This window comes from Pithys albifrons, chromosome 16 (assembly GCF_047495875.1).
Source record: "Pithys albifrons albifrons isolate INPA30051 chromosome 16, PitAlb_v1, whole genome shotgun sequence".
In the NCBI taxonomy this organism is placed as follows: Eukaryota; Metazoa; Chordata; class Aves; order Passeriformes; family Thamnophilidae; genus Pithys; species Pithys albifrons.
The window spans coordinates 14,583,104-14,605,861 of record NC_092473.1 but is presented as its reverse complement, the minus strand read 5'-3'; the positions used below and the strand labels follow the sequence as shown (position 1 = coordinate 14,605,861).

At 47.8% G+C, this 22,758-nt stretch overlaps 2 protein-coding genes across 4 annotated transcripts in view; one reads left to right on the top strand and one right to left on the bottom strand.

Moving 5' to 3' along the window:
- Positions 1–221: 221 nt before the first annotated feature.
- DRC3 (dynein regulatory complex subunit 3) lies at positions 222–16,280 on the bottom strand. The gene is made up of 13 exons (XM_071571089.1): positions 16,207–16,280; positions 15,381–15,554; positions 13,903–14,019; positions 12,388–12,554; positions 11,678–11,824; positions 10,416–10,535; positions 8,844–8,956; positions 7,383–7,557; positions 4,277–4,408; positions 2,949–3,019; positions 2,227–2,350; positions 728–859; positions 222–553 (listed from the first exon to the last, which is right to left on the bottom strand). The coding sequence occupies exons 2-13, from the start codon at positions 15,535–15,537 to the stop codon at positions 455–457; spliced, it is 1,554 nt and encodes a 517-aa protein (XP_071427190.1). The 5' UTR covers positions 15,538–15,554; positions 16,207–16,280; the 3' UTR covers positions 222–454.
- Positions 16,281–16,749: 469 nt separating this feature from the next.
- The window catches only part of TOM1L2 (target of myb1 like 2 membrane trafficking protein), a 57,647-nt gene continuing 51,638 nt past the window's right edge, over positions 16,750–22,758 (top strand). For all 3 annotated transcript variants that reach the window (XM_071571626.1, XM_071571625.1, XM_071571624.1), the window contains exon 1: positions 16,750–16,833. In XM_071571626.1, the coding sequence (XP_071427727.1) occupies positions 16,782–16,833 (52 nt within the window). In that variant the 5' untranslated portion in view covers positions 16,750–16,781. The remainder of the gene's footprint in view (positions 16,834–22,758) is intronic.

Here is a 22,758-nt window from a genome sequence, read left to right as displayed (position 1 = left end):
GCATGCGGAGCCCCCGCCAGCCTTGTGCTTGCTGAGCTGGAAACCTGCTGTTATCTCGGGGGTGGTTTGATGGAGAGCGCTCCTCTCCCGAGCTGCTGCCTCGTGCCTGCGGCTCACAGGTTCCTGCCACTGTGCTTGCAGGTACCGAAGCTTTCAGGCGTGATATGCTATGATGATTTGGTTCAATCAGCTCACAGCTGATCCATAACCCCTTGTGACCAGGTCTGAGCTGTCTGCACGGGCTTTGTGCCAACAAGATGGAAGAGACAAGAGCTTCAGATGTTATTCCAGAGTAAAGAAGTAGCTTTTATTTGCAGTTTATGGTGGAATGGAAGAAAAATGCTTTTGGTCTGTAATGTTCCAGGCAGCTCAGACATAGAGGCAGCTGTTCCTGCTGGGGGCTGTCCTGTGTGCTCCCAGCTGAGGTGGCTCCCCAGCCCTATCCCATCAGCTCCTAGATCTTTGTGTTATCCAGCTCCTTCTGGAGAGTGTTGATGTAGGAAATGATTTTTTTGGTACAGGTGCGGTTTCTGTCGATCTCAGTTTGGAAAGCCTGGACACATTGAAACCAAGCAGAGAATCTGCAGGTGTGTCAGGGTCCCTTCCCGGGTTCCCGGGAGCACAGAGAGCTCCAGCAAAGGTCCGGGAGCATCTCTCCTCACAGTGTCCCTGCCACTTGGGCCAGACCTGTCTGTGCCCCGTCCCCCTGAGCACGAGGGTCTCTTACCTTCTCTGTCACGGAGCTGTGCCAGTGGTAGGTGTTGCAGAGCATGTCGCTCTCCCGCTTATCAATCTTGCGCAGGCGGATGCTGTGGGACACGTTGATGGCATTGACAGTGGTGTTTTTGTCCATGAGGAGCTGGGAGGTAACGTGACCGGATGAGAGGAGGGGGTGGGCACACAATGAAAGCAGCAGAGCTGGGAAGGAGCAGAACAGCAACTGCAATGCTCTGGGGGAGAAATCCACCCTCTGTCTCAAACTGGGGTGTCCCTAGTCAGTGGGATGGATCCACTGTTTTACCCTTGGCCTCACTATGGTGTAGTGGAGCTTTATCCCTAGTGCAGGTGGGGAAACTGAGGCAGCACCCTTGGCTTCATGTGCTGGAGCAAGGAGCTCTGTGCAGGCAGGGCTGCTGTGCAGCTGGTGTTGAAGCACAGCTGCATATGCACCAGCGTGCCTGGAAATGGAAAATCACACTTGGAAGGATCTCCTGCACTGGTGGCACTGGCTGTAAATCTTCATTTTTGGAGAGTCCCAGCTTCTAATGGAAGCAGTGACTTTGCCCATGGCTCTAAATAGAGGGTGGCTTCACTAACCCGTAATGACTCTCCTCCTGCAGCCAAGTGCAGCTGTTGGACAAGTGGAGATTGCTTCTCCCTGGAAATGGATGGCATTGAGGCAAAATGGGTGCATGGCAGCAGAGCGGATCTGCAGCCATCTGCACGGCCCATAAAGCAGGGAGCTCCCCTGGGGGCTCAGGGGTCTGGTTTGTGTCTGTCAGCTCTTGATTGCCCGGAGTTACAGAGGGCTGGGATAATCTGGACAGAGCAAAACCACAGCTAATGGAAACTCAAGTAATTTAGACTCTAAATGAAGGAACAGTGAAGGCTAAAAGGGCAGCACGAGCACTGCAACAGTCTTGGTGCTTTTGGAAAGGCTCCTGGGATCTTTGATCTCACTGCAAGAGTTGGGGGTTGGTGGGAGGCTCCATTTGAAATGTCATATCCTGCCCCCAGGTCAGCTCGTGGGCTGGGGAGCTCCAGAAGGGGTTTTTGAGATCACTGAGGCAAACAGAGCCCTGGTGCAATAAATTCAGAGCAGTGTTGGGATTCTGCTGTGGGAGCAGGGAGAGTCTGAACAAAACCAGCTGCGAGTGAATGCAGCAAAGATGCTCCCTGAGTGCCTGGCAATCAGCCAGAGCACTGAGTTGTGCTGGAGGCAGGAGAGAGACTTCCTCATCATCTCTCCTGAGCTGCTGCCACCAGCTCTGGCAGCACCCCGGGAAACCTGCAGCGCAGTTATCCCCTGTCCTAGTCAGTGGAGATGTCCTGAGGCACCACAGTTCAGCCAAGGGGCTGGAGCCTCTAGGAAGGAGGTTATGCTCTGGTTCAGGGATGGCTCTGGCAGCATGGAGCCTCCTGGAAATCCTGTCCCTTCAGAGGAGAGGTTGTGGCCTTTTTTTTGCTGACTCTCTATCAGAGACAAACTTTTTTTGGTGCCCTCACCTTTTGAACATCATCTGGCAAATTCTCCTCAAGCTCCCCCTTGGCTGATTTCTCCAATGTGTCGATGACAATCTTCATCAGGTTTTCATGGTGATGGTTCTCCAGGTCCCGGCACTGACCCATCGTACAGAAGATGTTAAGAAAAAAAAGATCACACCACTCACCTGTGGGGATTAAAACTTCCTGTAACTAGGACTGAGTGCCCACAGTGGGCTTTTGCAGGAAGAAGCCTGGATGCCCCGAGAAGCTGCTGTGGTGTCAGAATATCCACATTCAGCTTTTAATCACACATTGGGTCTCATCTCACTGGCAAAAATGACACAGAACTGAGAGAGGGCCCAGGTTTGCAAGGCAAATTGGAGGAGGCCTCCAAAGTTCTGAATGCAATGCAATTATTTGCACCAGGCCAACAAATTTCTAGCCAGATCTTTCCAGGGTTTTGTCTTCCCTGCATGGAGAAGAAAGGAAGATTCCCAGCAGAGCTGCCCAAGTCCTACAGACTTTCAGCACAGGAGATTTAGATCTTTTTGTGCTCTCCATAGTCCACAGAAAAAGGCTGGGCACCTTAAATGACCATTCCTCAAAGGTGGGAAGAGATATTTTCTGTTGAGTTAAAAAAATAAAAAATAAAGTTTTTATACTGGTGGCTCATTTCTGGATTTAGAGGTGGGGTGCAAGGACATCACTGGGAGGTCCAGACCAAGACACTGTGAAAAGGATATATCTCTCTCACGTTTTCCATGAATGTTGATGCTATGACATCAATGCTTTTTTTAAAATCCTGTAATAGTTCCTTAACAGAGGGGAAAAAGAGGAAATATCACAATAAAAACTTGCACAAACATAACAGGGAGTCAGGGAGTCTAGGTGGAATCTACAATTTATTGTAATTTGGACTCACTGCTGTTATTAGCACAGTCAGAAACTACACTGCCTCGAGTATTTAATGTGTTTTCAAAGGGCTGCAAGATTTTCTTTCCTCCTTTGGGGACAAATTCAGAATCAGTTTATTGGAGGGAAGGTGACTGAATGATACCTCTACCCAGTGTCTGGGGCAAGCCAAATGATCCCTCCTTACCCTCACCCAAGCAAGGCCTGGAGAGGGCTGTATTCCCCATCCCCTGCCAAGCTGCAGCCTCCATGTCTGTGTGAAGAGCCTCTTGTCAGAAGCATAACAAATGCCTGGGCTTATTGCAGCTTCTGATTTAGTCTTCAGAAATTAAAATTGCTGCTGCCTATTCCCCTCTCAAAAATGGCTGATGGAGAACCTGTGAAGTGTTGCACTTAAATGCCTTGATACCCAAATCCTGCAAATCCAGCAAGACACACAGGGGGAAATGCTGCTGCTGCTGATCCCATCAGTGACTGCAGACAGTGAGGGCCAGCTCAGGAAATGCTAAAAGGCACAATCCTGATGCAGTGGGGATCCATTTTGAGCTGCTCGTTTCTGCCATCCATACTCCCCCAAGTAAACTGCTGCCTCTGCTTGCACACAGGCCACAGCTCCTGCCTGCTCATTTTTGAACAGGTTACTTGTTTTTTTTTCCTTAAATGAAGATACACATTAGCAGCCCTGCCCTAGTTTTTGAGGAAAAGTCTGGGGAGGAAAAGGCAGCTGTTATGCAAGCAAATGCAGTAAGCTGAGCAGGAATGTGTGTAATCTTATTCATAGCAAAGATCAGCTTCAAAGAATTACAGGTCTAGAATCCCAAATGCACACCTCATGCTATGCAGTGACTTGTGCAGACCTATAAAATGACTGCACAATCTCCCTTTCTCCAAAGTGTGGGAAATCAGCTTGGAGAGATGTGAAGGACATCCAGCGTTCTGCTCTGAGAAACAAAAATCTGTTGTGAGGTGTGCAGGGCCTGATCTCACCCACATTGACTTTGAGTAAAGAAAGAATAAGATGGAGACAAAACTTCAGCCTGAGTGAAGTCCTGTGCCCCTCCTCTTTGTGGAATGAGCTGCTAAACATGGATGCAGCAACAGAGAAGTGACCCCCAGCATTCTGGCTGTGAGGCCTCACAGGTGTGCCCTCGATCCTCACCTCCAGCTCGTTGGACAGCAGCGTTTCCAAGGTCATGAGTGTATCTGACAGCTGGAGGATGTCCTCCCTGCACTCTGCTCGTTTAGACTCAGCAGTATCATAACTCCTGGCATGATGAATCTCATCCAGCCTCTACACACAGAGATACATAAATTACTTATAGTTTGTGTTCAGCACTCCATTGCAATCTAATTAACTTGTTACATATGTGAGAAAAGTTCCTGCTGCTGATTAGCTGAAATGAAATGTGATGATTCAGGGAAGTCTCCACATTTACATACTGGGTAGTCAACAGTGCTGAGGTTTGCTACTGCACTAATGATCCCGACCCAGGGGCAGTGCAGTGGGACTGGGAAAATGCTTCCTCATCCTCCACTCAGCACAAGGCTTTGCCCCTTCTCTGCTTCCAGCTTTGGTTTGCTTCTGACACATTTCAAGCAAAAAAAAAAAAAAGAATAATATTAAATTCCTGACATTGCTGGCCATGAAGAGGAGATTAACAATTACTTGGGAGAAAGAAATTCAGGCCTAAATCCTGATCCACTTCATGTCAAGGAGAATCTTGACTGACTTCCATAGGGTCAGGAGTTAGTATTCTGAATATGGAATACCTATCATTGCCTGCCTTCCTCTTACAGCAAGGATTTATTGCCCTTCAGAATTAAATATTGACGTCAGTTTTGTATCAGGCAAGATTTATGTTTTCTTGGATCACAAAAAAAATCCTCTTGTGCTGAGCAATGTATAATTTTCAAGTCTGTTTAAAGTAAGTTAACAATCAATTGTTTAAAAAGGGAGAAAAAAATACATGTTTTATTATGTCTAATTCGCTTCTCCTGAGAATGGAATGGGCTAAAATAAAGAATTCTGATGAAAACAACTGCCAGTGGAAATGGACTGAATTACCCAAATTTTGCAGTATAAAAAGGGGGAAGGGGAGAGCAAGGTATCTTCTTCTCCAATGTAAACAAGTTAGGAGGCTCAAAAGGCTCCAGAACCATTCAAGCTGCACCTCTGGGAGCAATAACTTCAAAGTTCAAGGCTTTTAATGCTCCGTAACCAACTTCAGAGAGTGCAGTGATTTTACAGGTTGCCCAAGTTTACATGAAAGGATTACAGGCAGACAAACAGTCCAAAGAGTGGCTCACAGACTGCAGCCTGCTGGGGCCTCTGTGCCTTTTGAACTCCTCCAGCAATTCAAAATGAGTGGGGAAATGCTGTTAAAACACTGTGTTCAGTTTTGACACCAGCTCCTCTAGAATTTATGTGAAAATGGTCATGCTGACCACTGTGTCCTGCGCAGAGAATCTCAGAATAGTTTGGGTTGGGAGGGACCTGAAGACCCCTCTTGTTCCACCCCCTGCCATGGGCAGGGACATCTTCCACTGCCCCAGGTTGCTCCAACCTGGCCTTGGACACTTGCAGGGATGGGGCAGCCACAGCTTCTCTGGGCAAACCTGTGCCAGGGCCTGCCCACCCTCACAGGGAAGGATTTCCTCCTAATATCCAACCAGAAACTCCCCTCCTTCAGCTTAAGGCCATTCCCCCTTCTCCTCTCACTCCATGCCCTTGCAGTTCAATCCACAGCTGAGCCTTTCAAAGATGAAGGGCCAAAATCTGTCCTCCACCATGTTTCTTTAGGTTTGGTTTTGGTTTTGTTGTTGAGGTTTCTTTGTTTTTGTAGAGTTTTTTGTTTTCTCTTGTTGGTTTTAGGGGTTTTATATGCAAGATATAACGGGAATTCAAGTGCAAATTAACTAAACACACATGTCAAACTTTGGGTTGGAACTGGATGATCTTTAAGATCCCCTTCAACCCAAACCATCCTGTGATTCTGTGACTCTGGTAGTGCTGCCAGGTGACGTCCCAGCAAGAGCTGCTGGAGCCAGTTTTCCAGCATGAGTCAGCAAAGTTCAAGGGCCCAGGGGCAGAGTGACTCAGCAGCTGTCAGCTGTGACGAGGCACTGGGACAACAGTGACCTGGTTTCCAGCTCGTGACTCTGCTGGTGTCAGTTGTCAGGGACTTGCTCTCTCAGCTGACACTGTTGCCAGGCTTTGCCCCCCCCTTATTTTTCCTGTGGAAACAAAATCATGATCCATCTATTATACATGGTTAGAAAGGGATCCAGCCAGAAGCTACGCCCTGAGCAGCCACAATGGGTGGCTGTAGTTGAGCAGAATGAAAAGAGTTTCTGCTTTAAAAAGACTAGAAACACATTACAATAACTTTATCTAAGTTCTTTTTTGTTACAGTTCTTTGAGCTGTTGTTGACAAAATGAAGTGAAGCAGAAAATTACTTGAAAATAAACTGAATACCCTGCAATTTCCTTCCTTTTCTTCCTCATTTTTCAATGAAGGATGAGCTATTGGAGACCTCAAAGAGAAGGGGAATGGCATTAAATCTGATAAACCTGTATTTTAAATCAACTTCATAAAACTGTTTAAACTAAAAGAAAGGTTGAGCATTTTCATTTTCTTAAACATTGGTAACTTTACAGGATGGCAAAAACCAAGTTAAAAAACTCCACTCTGTTTAGCCACTTTCTGTAAAGCCTTGAAGGACCTTTACCTTTAGAGATGATAACATTATGACATGTTAATTTTGTTCTACACTGAATTTCTAGTATAGATAAAAGCTGCATTAGCTGGCTGGGCTTTGCCCAAAGGGTAGAAATTTCAACCCCCAAACTTTTTCCAACATAAAGCACTAAAAAACCTCATTAATGATGTTATATTAGCTAAACCTCAATTTTTTGTCGTGTAAATTTATACTGTAACAAACATGGAAGGAAATATCAGTGAGTGAGCACTGAGTGAGTGCCCAGAGAGGATGTGGAACCTCCATCCTTGGAGATACTCAAACATAGTCCTGGACAGGCTGGTGTGGGTGGTCCTGCTTGACCAGGGACATCGGACCAAGTAACTTCCAGAGGTCCCTTCCCCCTCAGCCACTCTGTGATTCTGCCCTCAGGGATCAAACACTGATTCCCATTACAGCAGTGTCAATCCAGAATAATTTTCTAATTTTAATGAATTTACCCCAATAAAGGCTTGCATTTGATGTAGAGAAATCATGTCTCAAACAAAGGACAGTATTAGCCTTACCTGTTCCTTGCGATTTTCAAAGTCTAACATTACTTTCTTGCTTTCTTCCTGGCTGGCTACGAGGATTTCATGAAGTTTTCTGTAGAAATCAGAGACTTCAGCTTCTCGTTTTTCATACTCTTTCAGTCCATAGTTATACAGGTTCCCACAAACCAAGACAAACTCCTTCCTGTACGTGACAGCAGAGTCAAGGTGTTTTGCTTGTTCAATGGAGCAACATGTTATGTTCCTTCCACCTCTGCAAACCTGAGCAACAAGAGCTACAAGCTACTTTTATGTAAACTCTGTGGTTCTTGCTGGGAGCACACTGCCAAATATTCTGTCTGGGGCAAGACTAGGTCACCCCTCCACGTTTTATTCACAGGATTTTGCTGCCTTAAGGGTATGGAGAAAGCTCTGGCAACTTGAGGGGGCAAAAAGCCTTGAGGAAGAGACAGAAATACATACACTTGTCTGACTCTTCAACAGCAGAAGCAAGTGTACAACCCTATTTGTCTTCACAAGTGTGAATACAGTGCCTGTGTAGTTAATAAATACAGCTTTGGAGCCTACAGCCAGAGCACAGAATAAACTACTGACTTGGTAGCATCACAAAAATAACGTCAATTTTTCTTCTGCTATTATCTTGGCAACGGAATTGTTTTTGGAGTCTCTTGTAGTTAAACCATGATGCATTTTTCCCCAACAGTGTAATGCAATTTTAAGGAAGGTCAAGTTACTGGCCTTGACAATACTCTATTAATCTGAATGAGAGAAGAAAAAAGGCAAAGAAGTGTCTGCTTTCTGCTCCCCCGTGTAGGAGCAATGATCAGAAAAATGTGCTGGCCTGAAACTTGCCATTGCCAGTTCTGGCAGGTTGTGAGATACGCGACTCGTATCGTCCTGATTAGTCTGTTCCTATCTCCTACCACTTCAATTTCAACATGATTTTAGCGACTGCGCTCTCCCAATCCAACTGACAGAGATTTATCTTCCAGCTCATTTTAAACTTTAAGTGGATTCCAGACTTAAAGAAAGCACAAAGCCTTGATTCTTGAAGGGTCACGAAAGGAGGCTGCCGAAATTGTGTTTGGTTCAAGGGAAGGAAAAGGACTATGGTAATTACAACAGTGAGAATTTAAAACGCTGGGATCTCATGACCTGTTGGGAATAGAAACGAGGGGTTTTACAAATGAGATGTTTCAAGCTGGGCTGGCCAGCTTGCCAGTAATATAAACCATTTGTTTGGAGCCCTCATATTTCACAAGATATCAAGCCTTAAAGCTGTCAGTGGTCTCGCAGTCTTGCAGTGTAATTTTTGGTACCATTCCAAAATTGAACACAGACTGTCTCAGATCTTAGATCAATGTAGCTTTCAGCCCTGGACAAAAGTAACGGATGAAGAGCCCCTGTGGATACACCTTTTTCTTAACTCAAGGCATTACCTTTTAGCTGTAGGTATTCCAAACCCAGGAAGGATATGCCTGCAGCAGATCCCCCACTCCAGGGAGGGAAGCCAGTTTGGCAGCTTCTGTATCCTCTGCATACAGACTGTCAAACAGGAATGATCCATTCAGGTGCTCAACAAAGGCTGCCTTAGCACAGAAACAGAGGAAAATAAGTAAAATAAAGATGCCAACCTGCTGCCAGTCCTCAGCATGTGTCTCTCCTATAAGCACCTCACCAACAGCAGAACACGGGTGCAGACACAGTTATACCAACACAGCAGACACACCAACCAAGCCATGAAAGCACCTTGAGTGAAACCCAACCCGGGGGCTTTGCTGCTACAACTCTGTAGCCTAAGGATAGAAAACCCTGTTTAATCTCATATCATAGAATCATAGAATGGGTTGGAGGGACATTAAAGCTCATCTTGTTCCAAACCCCTGCCATGGGCAGGGACACCTTCCACTATCCCAGGTTGCTCCAACCTGGCCTTGAACACTTGCAGGGATGGGGCAGCCACAGCTTCTCTGGGCAAACCTGTGCCAGTTGCCAGTATAAGACATTATCACATACAAACATATTGCAAGGCTTTTAAGCCTTACAGATAAAGTGTCAGTGGACTTTGTGGAGGGCTGAAGGGGAAACAGGCAGACATCCTCCCTGGCACTAAACCAACTTCTGCTCTTCAGCCTGTGTGACCTTCCAGAGGCTGAGGGAGCTGGGGGTGTTCAGCCTGGAGAAGAGGAGGCTCAGAGGTGACCTCAGCACTGTCTAGAACTACCTGAAGGGAAGTTCTGGCCAGGTGGGGGTTGGTCTCTTCTCCCAGGCACTCAGCAATAGGACAAGGGGGCACGATGGGCTCAAGCTCTGCCAGGGGAAATTGAAGTTGGAGAGCAGAAAAAAATTCTTTGCAGAGAGAGTGCTCAGGCATTGGAATGGGCTGCCCAGAGAGGGGGTGGATTCCCCATCCCTGGAGGTTTTTCAACTGAGCTTGGCCGTGGCACTGAGTGCCATGATCTGGTAAAGGGACTGGAGTTGGACCAAGGGTTGGACTTGATGATCTCGGAGGTCTTTTCCAACCCAATCCATTCTGTGATTCTATGAAACACAGAGCCAGGCCACAACTGAAAGCACCATTCTGCCTGTCTTGTTTTCAGTCTGGCCACAGGACTACAGTGATCTCTCAAAACTCTTAAGAGTTTAACCATAAAACTAATGGAAAGCCATTAATTTAATGTGAAGGAGAAAAAAAATCACTTCACATGCAAAGTCTAACAGTTCTCTCAGACCTGTAATTTTCTTAATCTCACATCAGGCTGATAAATTCCTTGGGTATGATTTATTATTTAGCTTTGCAGGGTCTATATCTGCACTTCTACTGTTCAGCCCAAAGAATTATGTTCTCCCACATTATGTGTATTGCACAGCAGTTCCTGTTTTCATTCAAAAGATGAGATTCAGAGACCACAGAGATTAATCTGAGCCTTAGTTTTAGCAGAGTCGATATTAACCTCTCATTAAATCTCCAGGCATGTAAAAAACAAGTCAATATGTGTTGTGCTCCTTTCTCCTGAGACAATACACAACCAGCCAAACAAAACCTACCTCATGGTACTGCAGCTCTTCCTGCTTTGCCTGTTTTATCTCCAGGAGAGCAAGGGCTTGAGCCTCCTCTTGTTCCAACGGCTTAATAAGATCTTGATACTTTGAAACTGCAGCTTCTCTCTGAGAAACACAAATAAAATATTTGTATTAGATCATCCAGCATTACTCAACAAATCTGGGCACATGCCCAGATCTTTCTAGAACGTGTACCTGAGTGCCATCTGCACCTCCATCTATTCATGGGCTTTTTATTAAACTACTTATGAAGTTTCTAATCCATTCCTCATCCCATTTTCTGTTGGCATATTACTCTGGTTCTGCATTCAATCCATCTGAGCTGATTCAGTCCCAGGAAACTTTTCTCTCTCCATTTTCTCATCTTTAGAGTTGGTGTTTTTTCTCTTTTAGCAGGATGTTCTATTTTGACTTTTAGAATTTGAGCTCTGATTTGATCAGCCAGTAAGGTTAATACATATTTTAGGGAAGAGGAGACTCTTTGGAGGAGTGGATGGCAAGGTAGTATCAGGGGCAAGAACCTCATTAGCTTGAAAGTGAAGCTTGACAAATTTAAGTATGCAATTCTCTGACGTAGTGTCTGATGAGCAGGGACTGCACTCCATGACCTGCAAAGCCCTTCCAGTCCTGTGCTAAGAGCAATGTATCTTCCAAGCACAGCTCCTGCTCTGTGCCAAACAAATTTACAATTAATCATGTTCCTTGGTTACTAAAAAACACCTGAACAAAAAACCCTTTGTTCCTTTGAGCAGTGGGATGAAAAAGCAATCCCACAGATACTGGTGAGGATGAACTGGAGTGGGAAGTGCATCCAGGCACCTGCTTGCCTGGATGGCCTGTCAGTGTGCCACTGAAACAAATGTCCCTGTGAGCAGCAGGACCACCAAGCCTCCTTCCCCCTGGATCCATGTCTGAACACTGATTTCCTTGAGATTCTCTAAGAAGACTTGCACTCACAGTGGCAGCAAGAGCCAGGCCCCTCTCCCACACACAGCTGCTGATTTTCACAAAATGTGTGAAGACATCGTGCTTCTGACACCTCTACCCCTCTGTCAGATTTGATAGAATTTGGCCTACAGGTTCACAGCTGTTATGTGGAAGCAGAATAAACACTGTGTGCTTCTGTGAGCCTGATTTCTGCAGGGAGCCTGCCCTCAGTGCTGGAATATTGCTGGCACACCAACAAAGCAAAGGCTCTGTGAGAAGCTGTTTCCTGATTTCCCAAGCAGGGAATGCAGAAATCTTACCATGGTGTCTCTCACGAGCTTGAAGTCCAAGTACACCAGGTTTGGAAGATGAGCAACAACAAACAGTGTGTACTGCTCATCAACACAGAAAGGGTTCCCAGAGAGGTTCAGTGTCCTTAATTTTTTAAATCTCCTGAGATAGACAACCTGTGGCAAAGGGAGAGAGATCTGTAATTCCCAGTGCTGGGGAAACACAGCCTTGAAATGTGTTGCTCTTTTTACAGTCAGGTTGGAATATGTTTTCTGCTCTGCTGCCAAATTCACATGACATTCAGTTATGAGTTTCTAATGCTTTTGGGAAATGAAATACTTAAATTCACGTTGAGAATGGCTGGAGAGAGAAGGCAGATGGGGTAGACAAAGCACAGGTCTCAGATTGGTAAGAGGCCCTCAAAGAAACCCCACATAAATCCCAGCCTCCCTCCTTTTTTCACTTATTCCTTTTCTAACTTTCTTGGGAGCTAACAGGAATTTTGCCATAGCTGACAGCAGTGACAGCACTGGGCTCCCAGGAGTCTAAAAGAGAAAGGGCTACAGGGAGCACTCAACAGTGGGACAGAGGACCAAAACCATAGTGGGCATCAGACTCCTTACAAACCCTAAGGAGAATTTTCTCTCCTAAAGGAGGGTTTTCAACAGAGTGGCAAATGTCAGTTTTAGAATATCTGATCCTTTGACAAGGAATATTCTTGAAGGCAGAGAGCACTCACATCTTCCAGACTGCTCAGGTTATTCTTCCCTATGGAGAGAATCTGCAGCTCTTGCAATGCATCCATGTTCTCAATTTTTGATATTCTGTTACTGTAGAGACTGAGGTCTTGTAGTTTGACAAGGGTATCCAGGCCCTCAATTATTTCAATATTGTTGAAGGACAAGTCTGGGGAAGAGTTTAGAAATCAAAAGTAAATTATTTCTAGAAGAATGGCCTGATTCAGACCTTGCATTTATCCTGACTCTGGATTTAGGAGTTTATGTACAGATTTTCCTCAGGGAGGGCCAGTGTCCCACAGGAAAGATTTGCCATTAAATCATCCTTCATTTCTATGTCCTCCTTCCAAGCAAATGAGAGGAACAGCTGAAGTTATTCTGTGCAGAGTCCACATACACAGCCTGAAAGGGACTCCAACCTTGTGGGGAAACCCAAAATACAAGAAAAAAAGGTGATGAAATGCCCTAAGAAGGGGATTTCTGTGACAAATTTGACACTCCCTGCAGGCTCTGACCTGCCACACCAATGCCACTGTTGTGGTCATTCCCATGGGACCAACACATGCCAATTCCATGTCAGTGGAGGTTTGCAAAGGCACATACTCACTTTAGCTATTTCACCCATTGAAATATCCTCTCCTCCTGCCAGAACATCTGTCCTAACACCTACATCCACCATGACTAAGGGCAGTATTTGCTGTGGGCCAGTACTGAGCAATTCAAGAGTCCAGGGATGGCTGATGAGGTTACTTGAGTGGCTGAGACTCTGGTGCAGCAGCAGCTGAACCACTGCAGCCTCTGGGCAAACAGAACGTGTGAACGTGCTTCAAAACACTCTGCCCACAAGTGGTGATCAGTTGGTGATTCACAAGTGCATCAGTCATCTGTGGAGCAGAACAGTGCAGACAACTGGGCTGAAGAACCCATCAGACATCTCACGATGTGCTCACGAGCTGCAGCCCCTTGTGCTGAGGATATATTTAGATTTCCAGCCAGCAACGTGGCTGCAATTCCAGAGAATGCTCTGAGCTGTGCATCTGTGCAGCTGAAAGGAGTCACATGAGGCTACAAGGATAGGCACTTCTTGGGACAACAATGACACCAGGCTCTGAAGGATAAAAGGGGTAAAGATGGTGGGTTGTAGGTTTGGAAATTCCTGCAGTAGCTTTGAGAACAGAATCCAGGCTTCTAAATCACAGAGGTGTTTCCATAAATATTCCTGAAAGTCACCTCCAAACACAATACAAACCCTGGAAACAACCTTGAAACCTCAGTTTCCTGTTCCTGCCACACCAAATGTACCAAACCCAGTTTTGAAACATGTGAAGGGTTGTTTTGCAGCTCTGATACTCAGGCATTTTGACATTTGACAGTCAAATAAGGAAACACACAGACAGCTGACAGCCTTCCCTGGGAAAGCTCCTATCAGTTGTGTTGGAGAAGGAAGGTGACATCCTGGTTTATCACAGATTGCTCTGCACCTGTGAAGGATCCAGCCTCCCCTGCCTGTATCTCACCAAGCCAGACAAGGTGAACCAGACTCTCCAGAGCTTCTATTTTCTCAATGACATTGTTGTCCAGCTGCAGTTTAGTCAGATTTTCCAGCTGCCACAGATTATCAATCTGCAGGATACCTAAAGCCACAGGAAGAAAGGAAAAAAAAAAGATAAGAAAATTGCTTTCCATGTGAGACAGCTTTCAGTTTAGCAGACACGCTGTCTTGCACAAGGAAAACACATCCAGTGTTACCCCCAAAATGAGTTTCAGCATCTGATGAGTGCCCTGGAGAGCTCAGAGGTGCTCTGGCTGGATGAGACCTCACTGAAACAGCCCAGTTAACCTCAGTGTCCTGCACCAGTGCCCGCTGCTCATCAGCGAGGCCAACGAGGCGTGCAGGGGATGCTGACGATGGCCCTGCACTCCAGTGGCTTTATGAATCCACTGCTAAGAGGCCTTGACCTTCATTTTCCCTTCCAGCTCCAAGAGGGACGTTTGGGATGAGCTCTGCTCTTCTCTGCATTTGCAGTCTAGCAGTGCCCAGCTCCTGCTTTTGTAAATGACTCTCTTGCTCCTGGCATTCTCATCACAGAGAGAGGAAGTTGGAGTCTACTCTTTCAGTGAAGGCTGCAGTTTAGAACTAATCAATATCCCTGCATTTTGCTTCCTCCAAAAGGCAGAATCACAAAGGCAGGCTGTTGGGCACTACAGCAAAACATCAGGACCAGAGTGACAGGAAATACAGAACAGTCCCATTCCCATTCCTCCCTCCCCTGCAGTGCCTCCCCAGACCTCATTAGTGCTCTCCTGCTCCCCTCATTGAGTGAGGGCAGACCAAAGCATGCACAACATGTTCACACAGCCTGTGTTTTGTATTTGCAAACAAATCATGCAGGATCAGGGAGTCTTTTCTAAGGGAGTCTTTTCTAAGGAAATCAAGTCATACTCATTGTTTTCATGGAGCACACAGTGAATAACCAAAAGTAGATTTTTTGCCCATGAAATTACAACCCTTCCCCACAAATACTTAAATACTGAACCAAATGTTCTTCCTTTTTACTTTTTCATTGCAAGTTTACAACTGGTTGGCAAACTGTGGCAATGCTATGGATGGCCAGAGGATGCCACCAAACCAGACTGTAATCACCATAATCCCCCAAATTGCTCTCACCAGCCACGGCAGAGCCTGCCCGGGGTTGGATTTGTCCACACACCGAGGGGCCTGTAGGTGTCACCACAATATAAATGTTAAATGAGAATAGCGGTGACAATGAGAGTGGGAAGGGAAGCAGCTTTGAAGTTACCCATCAGCAAAAAAACCCTGGCTTGCTCATACTTTGTGCAGGTAAGAACAAAAATGTAAGTCTAGATGTTACTTCTGACAGAATAAATCCAAGCTAATCATGATTGTTTAATTGCCAGTTATCTACTTCATGTTTTACTCCATTACCTTCTAACAGAAGAGGAAAGAAAAAAATGTATATATTCTGATACTCACTTTTAAAACTAAGCTGTAGTTCTGTCACATCCTTAAAGTTAATATTTTCCCCTTTGACAAGATCTCCAAGGTCCTCTGGACACTTCTCTTCAATGGCTTTCAGAACCATTTCATCACCAATAACGTTTGGCTCAACGTTATTGGAAAACTGACTCATTGTGAGTCGCTGTCAGCCTGAAAGGACAGAAAAGAGAAATAGGTTAAATCACCGCCCTGAAACTATTTCCAGCAGCTGTGGAATCCCAGACTGGTTGGGGTTGGAAGGGACCTTAAAGACCATCCTGTTCCACTCCCTGCCATGGGCAGGGACACCTTCCACTATCCCAGGTTGCTCCAAGCTCTGTCCAGCCTGGCCTTGGGCACTTCCATGGATGGGGCAGCCACAGCTTCTCTGGGCAACGTGTTCCAATGCTTGACAACCCTTTCAAAGAAGTTCTCCATGATAATTTAATTATCCCAGTGTTGCCCTGGAGGCACAAGGCTGTTTATCTTTCTAGAACCGCGCACAGAGAATGAATCAGTGTGAAGGACTGCGATCGTCGAGCTCTTGCTTGTGCAACGTGTCTGTAATTAGCGAAGTTGGGCTGGTTTTTTGGTGTTTTTTTTTCCCACAGGACAGGAAGAATAAATGCCAGAGTTTGGAAAGTTCTGACCTCGTTCGACTTTTTAAAGAAACAGCAACACAACACCCCCAGGGGTGGGCACTTGTCCTTCGTCTCTTCAGTCAGTGCCGGTTCCAACCGCCCCTCCCCGGTGTGTGGGAAGGGGCCGCGGGTTCCCCCCGGGATCCACCGCAGCGCAGCCCCCGGTCCCTCAGGCCTCTCACCCGCAGGTTCCCGGGGCTCCGGGTCAGCTCCGTGCCCCGTTCCTTATCCCTTTTTTCCTGTTCCTTGTTCCCGGTTCCCGGCCCCGCCCGTTGCTAAGGAAGCCCTGGCGCGTTGCTAAGGATGGTCACATGACCACTCTGCCACCAATGGGCGGGGAGTGGGTGGGAAGGCCGACTGCCAATCAGAGCGCGAGAAATCCGTGTCAGCCAATCAGCGCCGGGACCGTGCCCTAGGGGCGGGAGGATGCTCTCATGATTGACGTTTCTGTTGTCCAATAATGTTAGAGAAACGTCTGGCCTTTGCCCAATGGCGAGCGGCGCTCGCGTTGTCCCCTCTATCCATCAACGGGGGGGCGGGGAGAGGGGCGGGACTACTGCGGGGGCGGATCCTACGCTTGACAGTGATGGACACTCCTCTTAACCAATGACTGCGCGGCGCGTCCGGACGCTGCCCAATCGCATGCAGGGGGGCGGGCCACGCTGGTCAGATCGCGCTGCGGTTGGTGCGCGCGGCTGTCAGTCAGGGCGCGGTGCGGGCGGGGGGGCGCCGGGCCGCGGTTTGTTGTCATCCCAAGATGGAGTTTCTGCTGGGGAACCCGTTCAGCACCCCGGTGGGGCAGAGCCTCGGTACGGCGGCCAGGGGGGCTCCGGGGGGGGACGGGCGACCCCCTGGAGCAAGCGGGACCTTTGGAGGGCGCGGGAGCCTCCGGGCAGCGCGGGGGGCTGTAGGGCGGTGAGGGGTTGGGGGGCGGTGGGGGTGCTGTGAGGGCCCATGGGGGACTCTGGGGGTCGGTGAGGGGCTGTGGGGGCTCGGTAGGTTGGTGAGGGGTTGTGGAGGGATCTGTGATGTCCCCTTGAGGGCTTTGGTGGCTGGTGAGGGGCTGTGGGGCTTGGTGGAGGTTTGGGGGGTTATGGGGATCGCTGGGGCTGATGGGGAGTCTGGAGGAGATGGGGCAGCCGTGGGGCTGTCGGGGGGCTGTGGAGGTGTGGGAGGGTCTGTGAAGAGCAGGGCGTCCAGAGTTGATGGGGACTCGGGGGTGGTGGAGGGTTGGAAGTGTTGGATGTCTCCGTGGGGGGCTCTGGGGTTACTGAGGGTCGTGGAGGGCTCAGTGGGCAGCCAAAGGCAGGGGGGACAAGGGAGCTTTGGGCAGTTTGTTGTCCAGGAGGAGGGAGGACTCCACATCGAGGTGTATGAAGGGATGTTGTTGCATCCCCCAACTCCTTTTCCTGCCTGTGGATGCCTTGTTCAGACCACCCTGTCACTGACCCACCTTTCCCCAAAGAGCTGAAACCCCCCTGGGCCTCTGGGTGTGTGCGGGGGGTGATGTGGTTCAGAGACACAAAGACGTGCTCAGCTTTCAGCCTGGACCTTGAATTGTGGTTTTGGTGCCATTGGCAGGTTATTCTGAGCCAGCTCTCACTGCATGGCCAGCCAAGGCCTCCCTGGGCCGCTGTGGCCACTCCCTGCCTCCCACAGGCATGTTCAGTTGTGGCAACTCAAGTTTCAGTCTGGTTGCCACGGAGGGGCCCCTGGGGAAACCTTGGGCATGACTTGTGCAGAGTTTGGTAATTCTGAGTTCTCACCTTGGCTGGGTGGGCTCTCAGTGCCTCCTGCTTTGCTCTTGTGGGGCCTGGAAGGAATACAAGATCTTTGACATTGTGGTGGGAAAGAACAGGCTGGCTCAGGTTCCTGCAGGGCAGGATGTGCTGGGCAGCCAAGGGGAGGCTCAGATGAGCATCTTTGCTGTGAGCAAGGGCTGGGACATTGGGATTGTTCAGTCTGGGGAAGAGGAGGCTTTGGAAGGACCCAATTGTGGCCTTCCAGTACCCGAAGGAGCCAACAAGGGATGTGGAGAGGGGCTTTGGAAGAGGGTCTGGAGGGACAGGACAAGGGGGAATGGCTTCCCACTGCCAGAGGGATACTGGGAAGAAATCCTTCCCTGTGAGGGTGGGCAGGCCCTGGCACAGGTGCCCAGAGAAGCTGTGGCTGCTCCAGCCCTGAAGTGTCCAAGGCCAGGTTGGACAGGGCTTGGAGCAACCTGGGATAGGGGAAGGTGTCCCTGCCATGACAGGGGGTGGCACTGGGTGATTTTTAAAGTCCCTTCCAACCCAAACCATTCCATGGTTCCCTGATGCTCCTGTGCTGGCATCCCCCTCCAGAGGAACCATGCTCTTAGTTTCCTTGATTTCTTAAGCAACAGGAATTCTAATGCCTTTTTTATGGATTATAAAGAATGTAATAAACAAGGCTGGGTTGGACAGGGCTTGGAGAAACCTGATCTGGTGGAAGTTGTCCATGGCAGGTGTTTAAAGTCTCTTCCAACCCAAACCAACCTACAATTCCATAATCTACAGCTGTGCAAAGTGTAACCTATTGATTTGTATGTTCATTTATGGAATGATGGGAGTCTTTGGAAATTATCATGGAAAAACTTCACAGAGTACCTGCTCATGGCCTCATAACCTCTTTTAGAGCAGTTTCCTCATCCCCACGTGCAGGGACAGCCCCTGGTTGAGGTAAAAGGCCCTTGAGCTGGTGAGTCTCGTGCTGTGCTTTGAGCAAGGCTGGACTGCCTTTGTCAGGATATGTGGAGCATATGTAGAACTTGCGTTTGTCCTCAGCCATCTGGGGTGTTTGTTTCCTCTGCTGAGGGAGAGAAGTGCTGAGAGTCAGAGGATAATAATGAGAACAGCACAAATGAAACGTGATTTTAGGGTGAATTTTCTTTATTGTGCTTGGCCATTAGACCCCCCTGGCAGGACAAGCAGCTCCTGGGCCAGGAAGGGACGGCAGGGATCCCTCATCTCTTCATTGGCAGCTTCTTTGAGCATCAGCCAGTGGTTTGAAGGGCTTAGAATTGTTAGGGGGGAGAGTGGGAGCAGTAAAAGCTTCTATTTGAGCCTTTTCCCTCTTTAACTCTGGAGCACAAAGGTTTTCACAGCTCTCACATCCCTTTCTCACTGCCAACTTTGAGGCTTTGAACACTGAGCTGCTTCCATCAGATAAGCTCAGGTGTGCAGCCTCCCTTAATGCAAAATTCAGCTGCACTTGAGGAATGTGGTTTTTTTCATTCCCAGGGGGAAGAGAGAGCTGCAGATTTTATTTTGGAAGACAAATTTTTTTGCTTCTCCTATCGCTGCCAGTTATCCCTTTCTGAGACAGCAGCAAAACAAAAGCATCCCTTGTTCTCAGGCACTATTTGCCCAGTGCTTCCACAGTTTGTTTTTCCAATGGAATATAATTTTCACTTATGTTCCTCTTCATTCTTTAAAGGAAACGGAATAATTTCGTATTTCTGTTTAAACATATTGTGTTGAACACAGTTGTGATGTTTTCAAGCAAGGCCTAACACTCACCATAAGGGAGAAGTGCAGAAAATCCTGCAGGTCCATCAGCACACCAAGAATGTGTGTTCTCTGCCAGGAAGGAGCAGAGGTTCACGTGAAGATTTAATTAGGGCTCTACAATGTCTGCAGATAAATGCCAGGTCTGAAAGAACAAAGATGTCAGAGAAGGTCTGGGGAGAGCCCAGAGAGGTGATAGGAGGGATTTTCTCTTTTCTCCTCTCTATCTGGATAATGTCTGAAGCCAGGCAGGGTTTTTATGTTAACTCTTTTGCTTAATGTGGGAAAGTAATGCCAGGATGAGCTCCGAGGATTTGTAATGGAGATGGATAGAGGCTCCTGCATCTGAAGTGCCAGCTGAAATGGCAGCAGGTTCCTCATGGCTGAAAGCTGCCTGAGTTCTGGACTGGCTTATGTGGTACCCTCTGCTTAATTCTCAGTGGTGTCATGGCAGAAATTGTATGAGCCGTTACCATGGCAGCTAATTACAAACCTCACTTAATTTTGCTGTAATACTTTGATTGACCTGTGGACACTGAGCTGTCCTTGTGTCTCCAGGAAGGTCTCCTGAGCAGAGTGAGCAGTTTTTGGAGGGATGTTGTGTGGAAGGCAGGGAGCTGTGCCCAAGAGATTTCTGAACTTAAAACATCATTTTCAGTCCGTGTTCCATGGAGGGTGCCATGAAGGGAGGTAACATATATAAATATATAAACCAACAATCCCACTGGGGATTTTGTAGGAGAATCCAATTCTTCCCAAAGGTTTTGTGAGGTGCTTTTCAGAAGGTCTTTGTGAAGGCTGGTGAGACTCTGGAGGGTAGAATTGGCTGCTGAGGGTGTTGGGGCTGATGAGATCCTTTGTGGCACTGGGTGCTGCTCTTACAACTGAACTCTTTATTTTTTCTCATTAATACTGTAAATATTAGATCCTTAGAGAAAGTCTGTTTTGAAAAATATCCTGACCAGTGAGGAAGAAAAAAGCAGGAAGATATGTAGGAAAAAACAGTGCTGACAGAGTGCTTGCTGTGTGGAGAGGGGCTGGCCTGGGGAAAAAAGCTGCAATTTACAGTGGTGGGAATTTGCCTTGAGAGTCACCACCCTGCCATAAATTGCGTTTTTATCTCTCTTTGTTCAGTGGAGCCATCTTTAAAGTGTCACCACTCTATTCAAGGTTATTAGAACAAATACCCTTCCTGCAGGTTAGTGCAAACATCTCCCATGATTAAAGCTGATTGAATTACAGGAATGTGGAGAGCTGGTGACTTTTTTTTGGCCATTCTGCCTTTTTGATATCGGCCATATGGCTGACACTTGAGAGCACAGGAAAACCTGGTTTAGGAGGTTTGGTTTTCACTCTGCAGACTTTGCAAAGGCTTCAGGGGAGGGTTTATTTGTTCAAATCCAAACCAAGCCCTGCTGCTGTGCCCCTGCCTGGCTCCCTCAGGTGTGGAGGGCTGAGCTGGGGCAGTGGGGTGTGAAATGGGCTCCTCACGGGGTGGTGGACGGGGCATCAGGGTCCCTTTGGGTCGGGCTGGGGGTGCTGCTGAATCAGCTGTTCTTGCTGCAGCCCCAAATCTGTGTGACCTGGAGCCAGGGACCTCTGGGAGTGACATTCAGCATCTGAGGGAAGTGCACTGAGACCTGAAGGTTAATTTTTAACAGTATGGGAGAAATTCAGTTGTCCTGTGTGCTGGTTTAAAGGTGAACCGGCAGGAGAAACGAACCCAACACAAAAGAGATGATAAGTCAGAGTTGCAATTGAATAACAGTATTACAATAAATGCAATGGCACAAAGAGCAATTGGGTTTAACCCCCAAGCCCAGCAGTGTAACCCACCCCCTGGGGCACAAACACAGGGGGGTTTGGTGGCCCCTGTGCTGAGCCCCACGTGGTTCCCCCGAGTCCAAAGGAAAAGAAAGGGACAAACCTGTTGGTGCAGATGATGGCACAGTCTGGTGGAGAGTGGGGGGCTCCTCCTGTCCAGGTTCTGCTCCTCCTCTGCATCCAATGAGTGGTTCCCCAAGTCCCCAAACCCCAAGATTCCATCCCCTTAGGTTTGGGTGGGAGCCCCCAGTGCCTCCCCCAGGGCAGGGAGTTCCACACTGGAGGATCTGACTCTGGCAGTCAGGGGGGATTTTGGAATGGTTGCTGGCCCATGGGCAGAGCTGAGCCCTCAGGTGGGTGTGGAGGTGCCAAGGAGTCCCTGCAGGGCAGTTCTCCCAGCTCCTCTGCCAGGCTTCTTTCCCAGCCAGCTCCCAGCCTGAGGGCTCAGCTGTGCCCTGGGCAGCTGCTGCCAATGGGCCCTTGGGAACAGTTGCTGGGCAATGGCACAGAGGGTTTAGAATGCCCAGCTTTGGTCACACCCACACAGGGATAAACTGGTCCCAGTTTGCTGAATTAGGACATCCTGTGTGCCTGGGGGTGTGGAGCAGGTGCTGGTTCCCCCCTGGCCCCTGCTGATGCAGGAGGGTTCCAGTGCCGGGGGCTGCTCTGGGCACTTGCCTTGGAGTCCCTTTTTGGAGTGGGAACAGTGCAGTGATTTAATACAGAGTATTGTTTCAGGAGGCTGCAGAAACAGCAAACGATACAGAGGCACTTTACTGAAGCAACAGTGAGGCAGGCAGCTTTCCAATTGATTTTTATCAAAGCACTTGCAGTTTCCATTCAAGGCTGTTAAATTCATAATATATATGGTGGGTAGAGTCTGTTTCCAAAGCTGCTGTTTTGTTCCCCTCCCTTTTTTTTTTCTTTTTAATGGGAAAATGCTTCAGCTTGGGGGGTTTAAAACACCTTTTTATTTTCCTTACCATAAGAAGCACTCAGGTCCTTTCTTCAGGTATGAATCTTAGAATAAAAATGGCTCCTAAATAAATGAGTTGATGGCTACATGCAGGAACAGAGAAATGCATTAGAGCCAGCAGCCCATGGAAGTCCTGTGGGAGGCATCAATCCAAGCTTTCTTGGCCACATTTTCCCTAAGTTCCCTTCAAAGTAAACTTACTACTTTGCAGTGCTGTAAGTGAAACATTTTTTTAAAGACAATCCTTTTCCCAATGCTAGAAGTCAGTGTTTAAAGTCCACGCTGTAATCTTGGGGTCTGGTCCCAATAAAACTGCATTTTTGCAGCGTGCTGTTGGGCTCTGAATCACCTCCCTCTTCATTCATTGCACTATAATAAAATAAAAAGCCCTTTGCATTTACCCATCA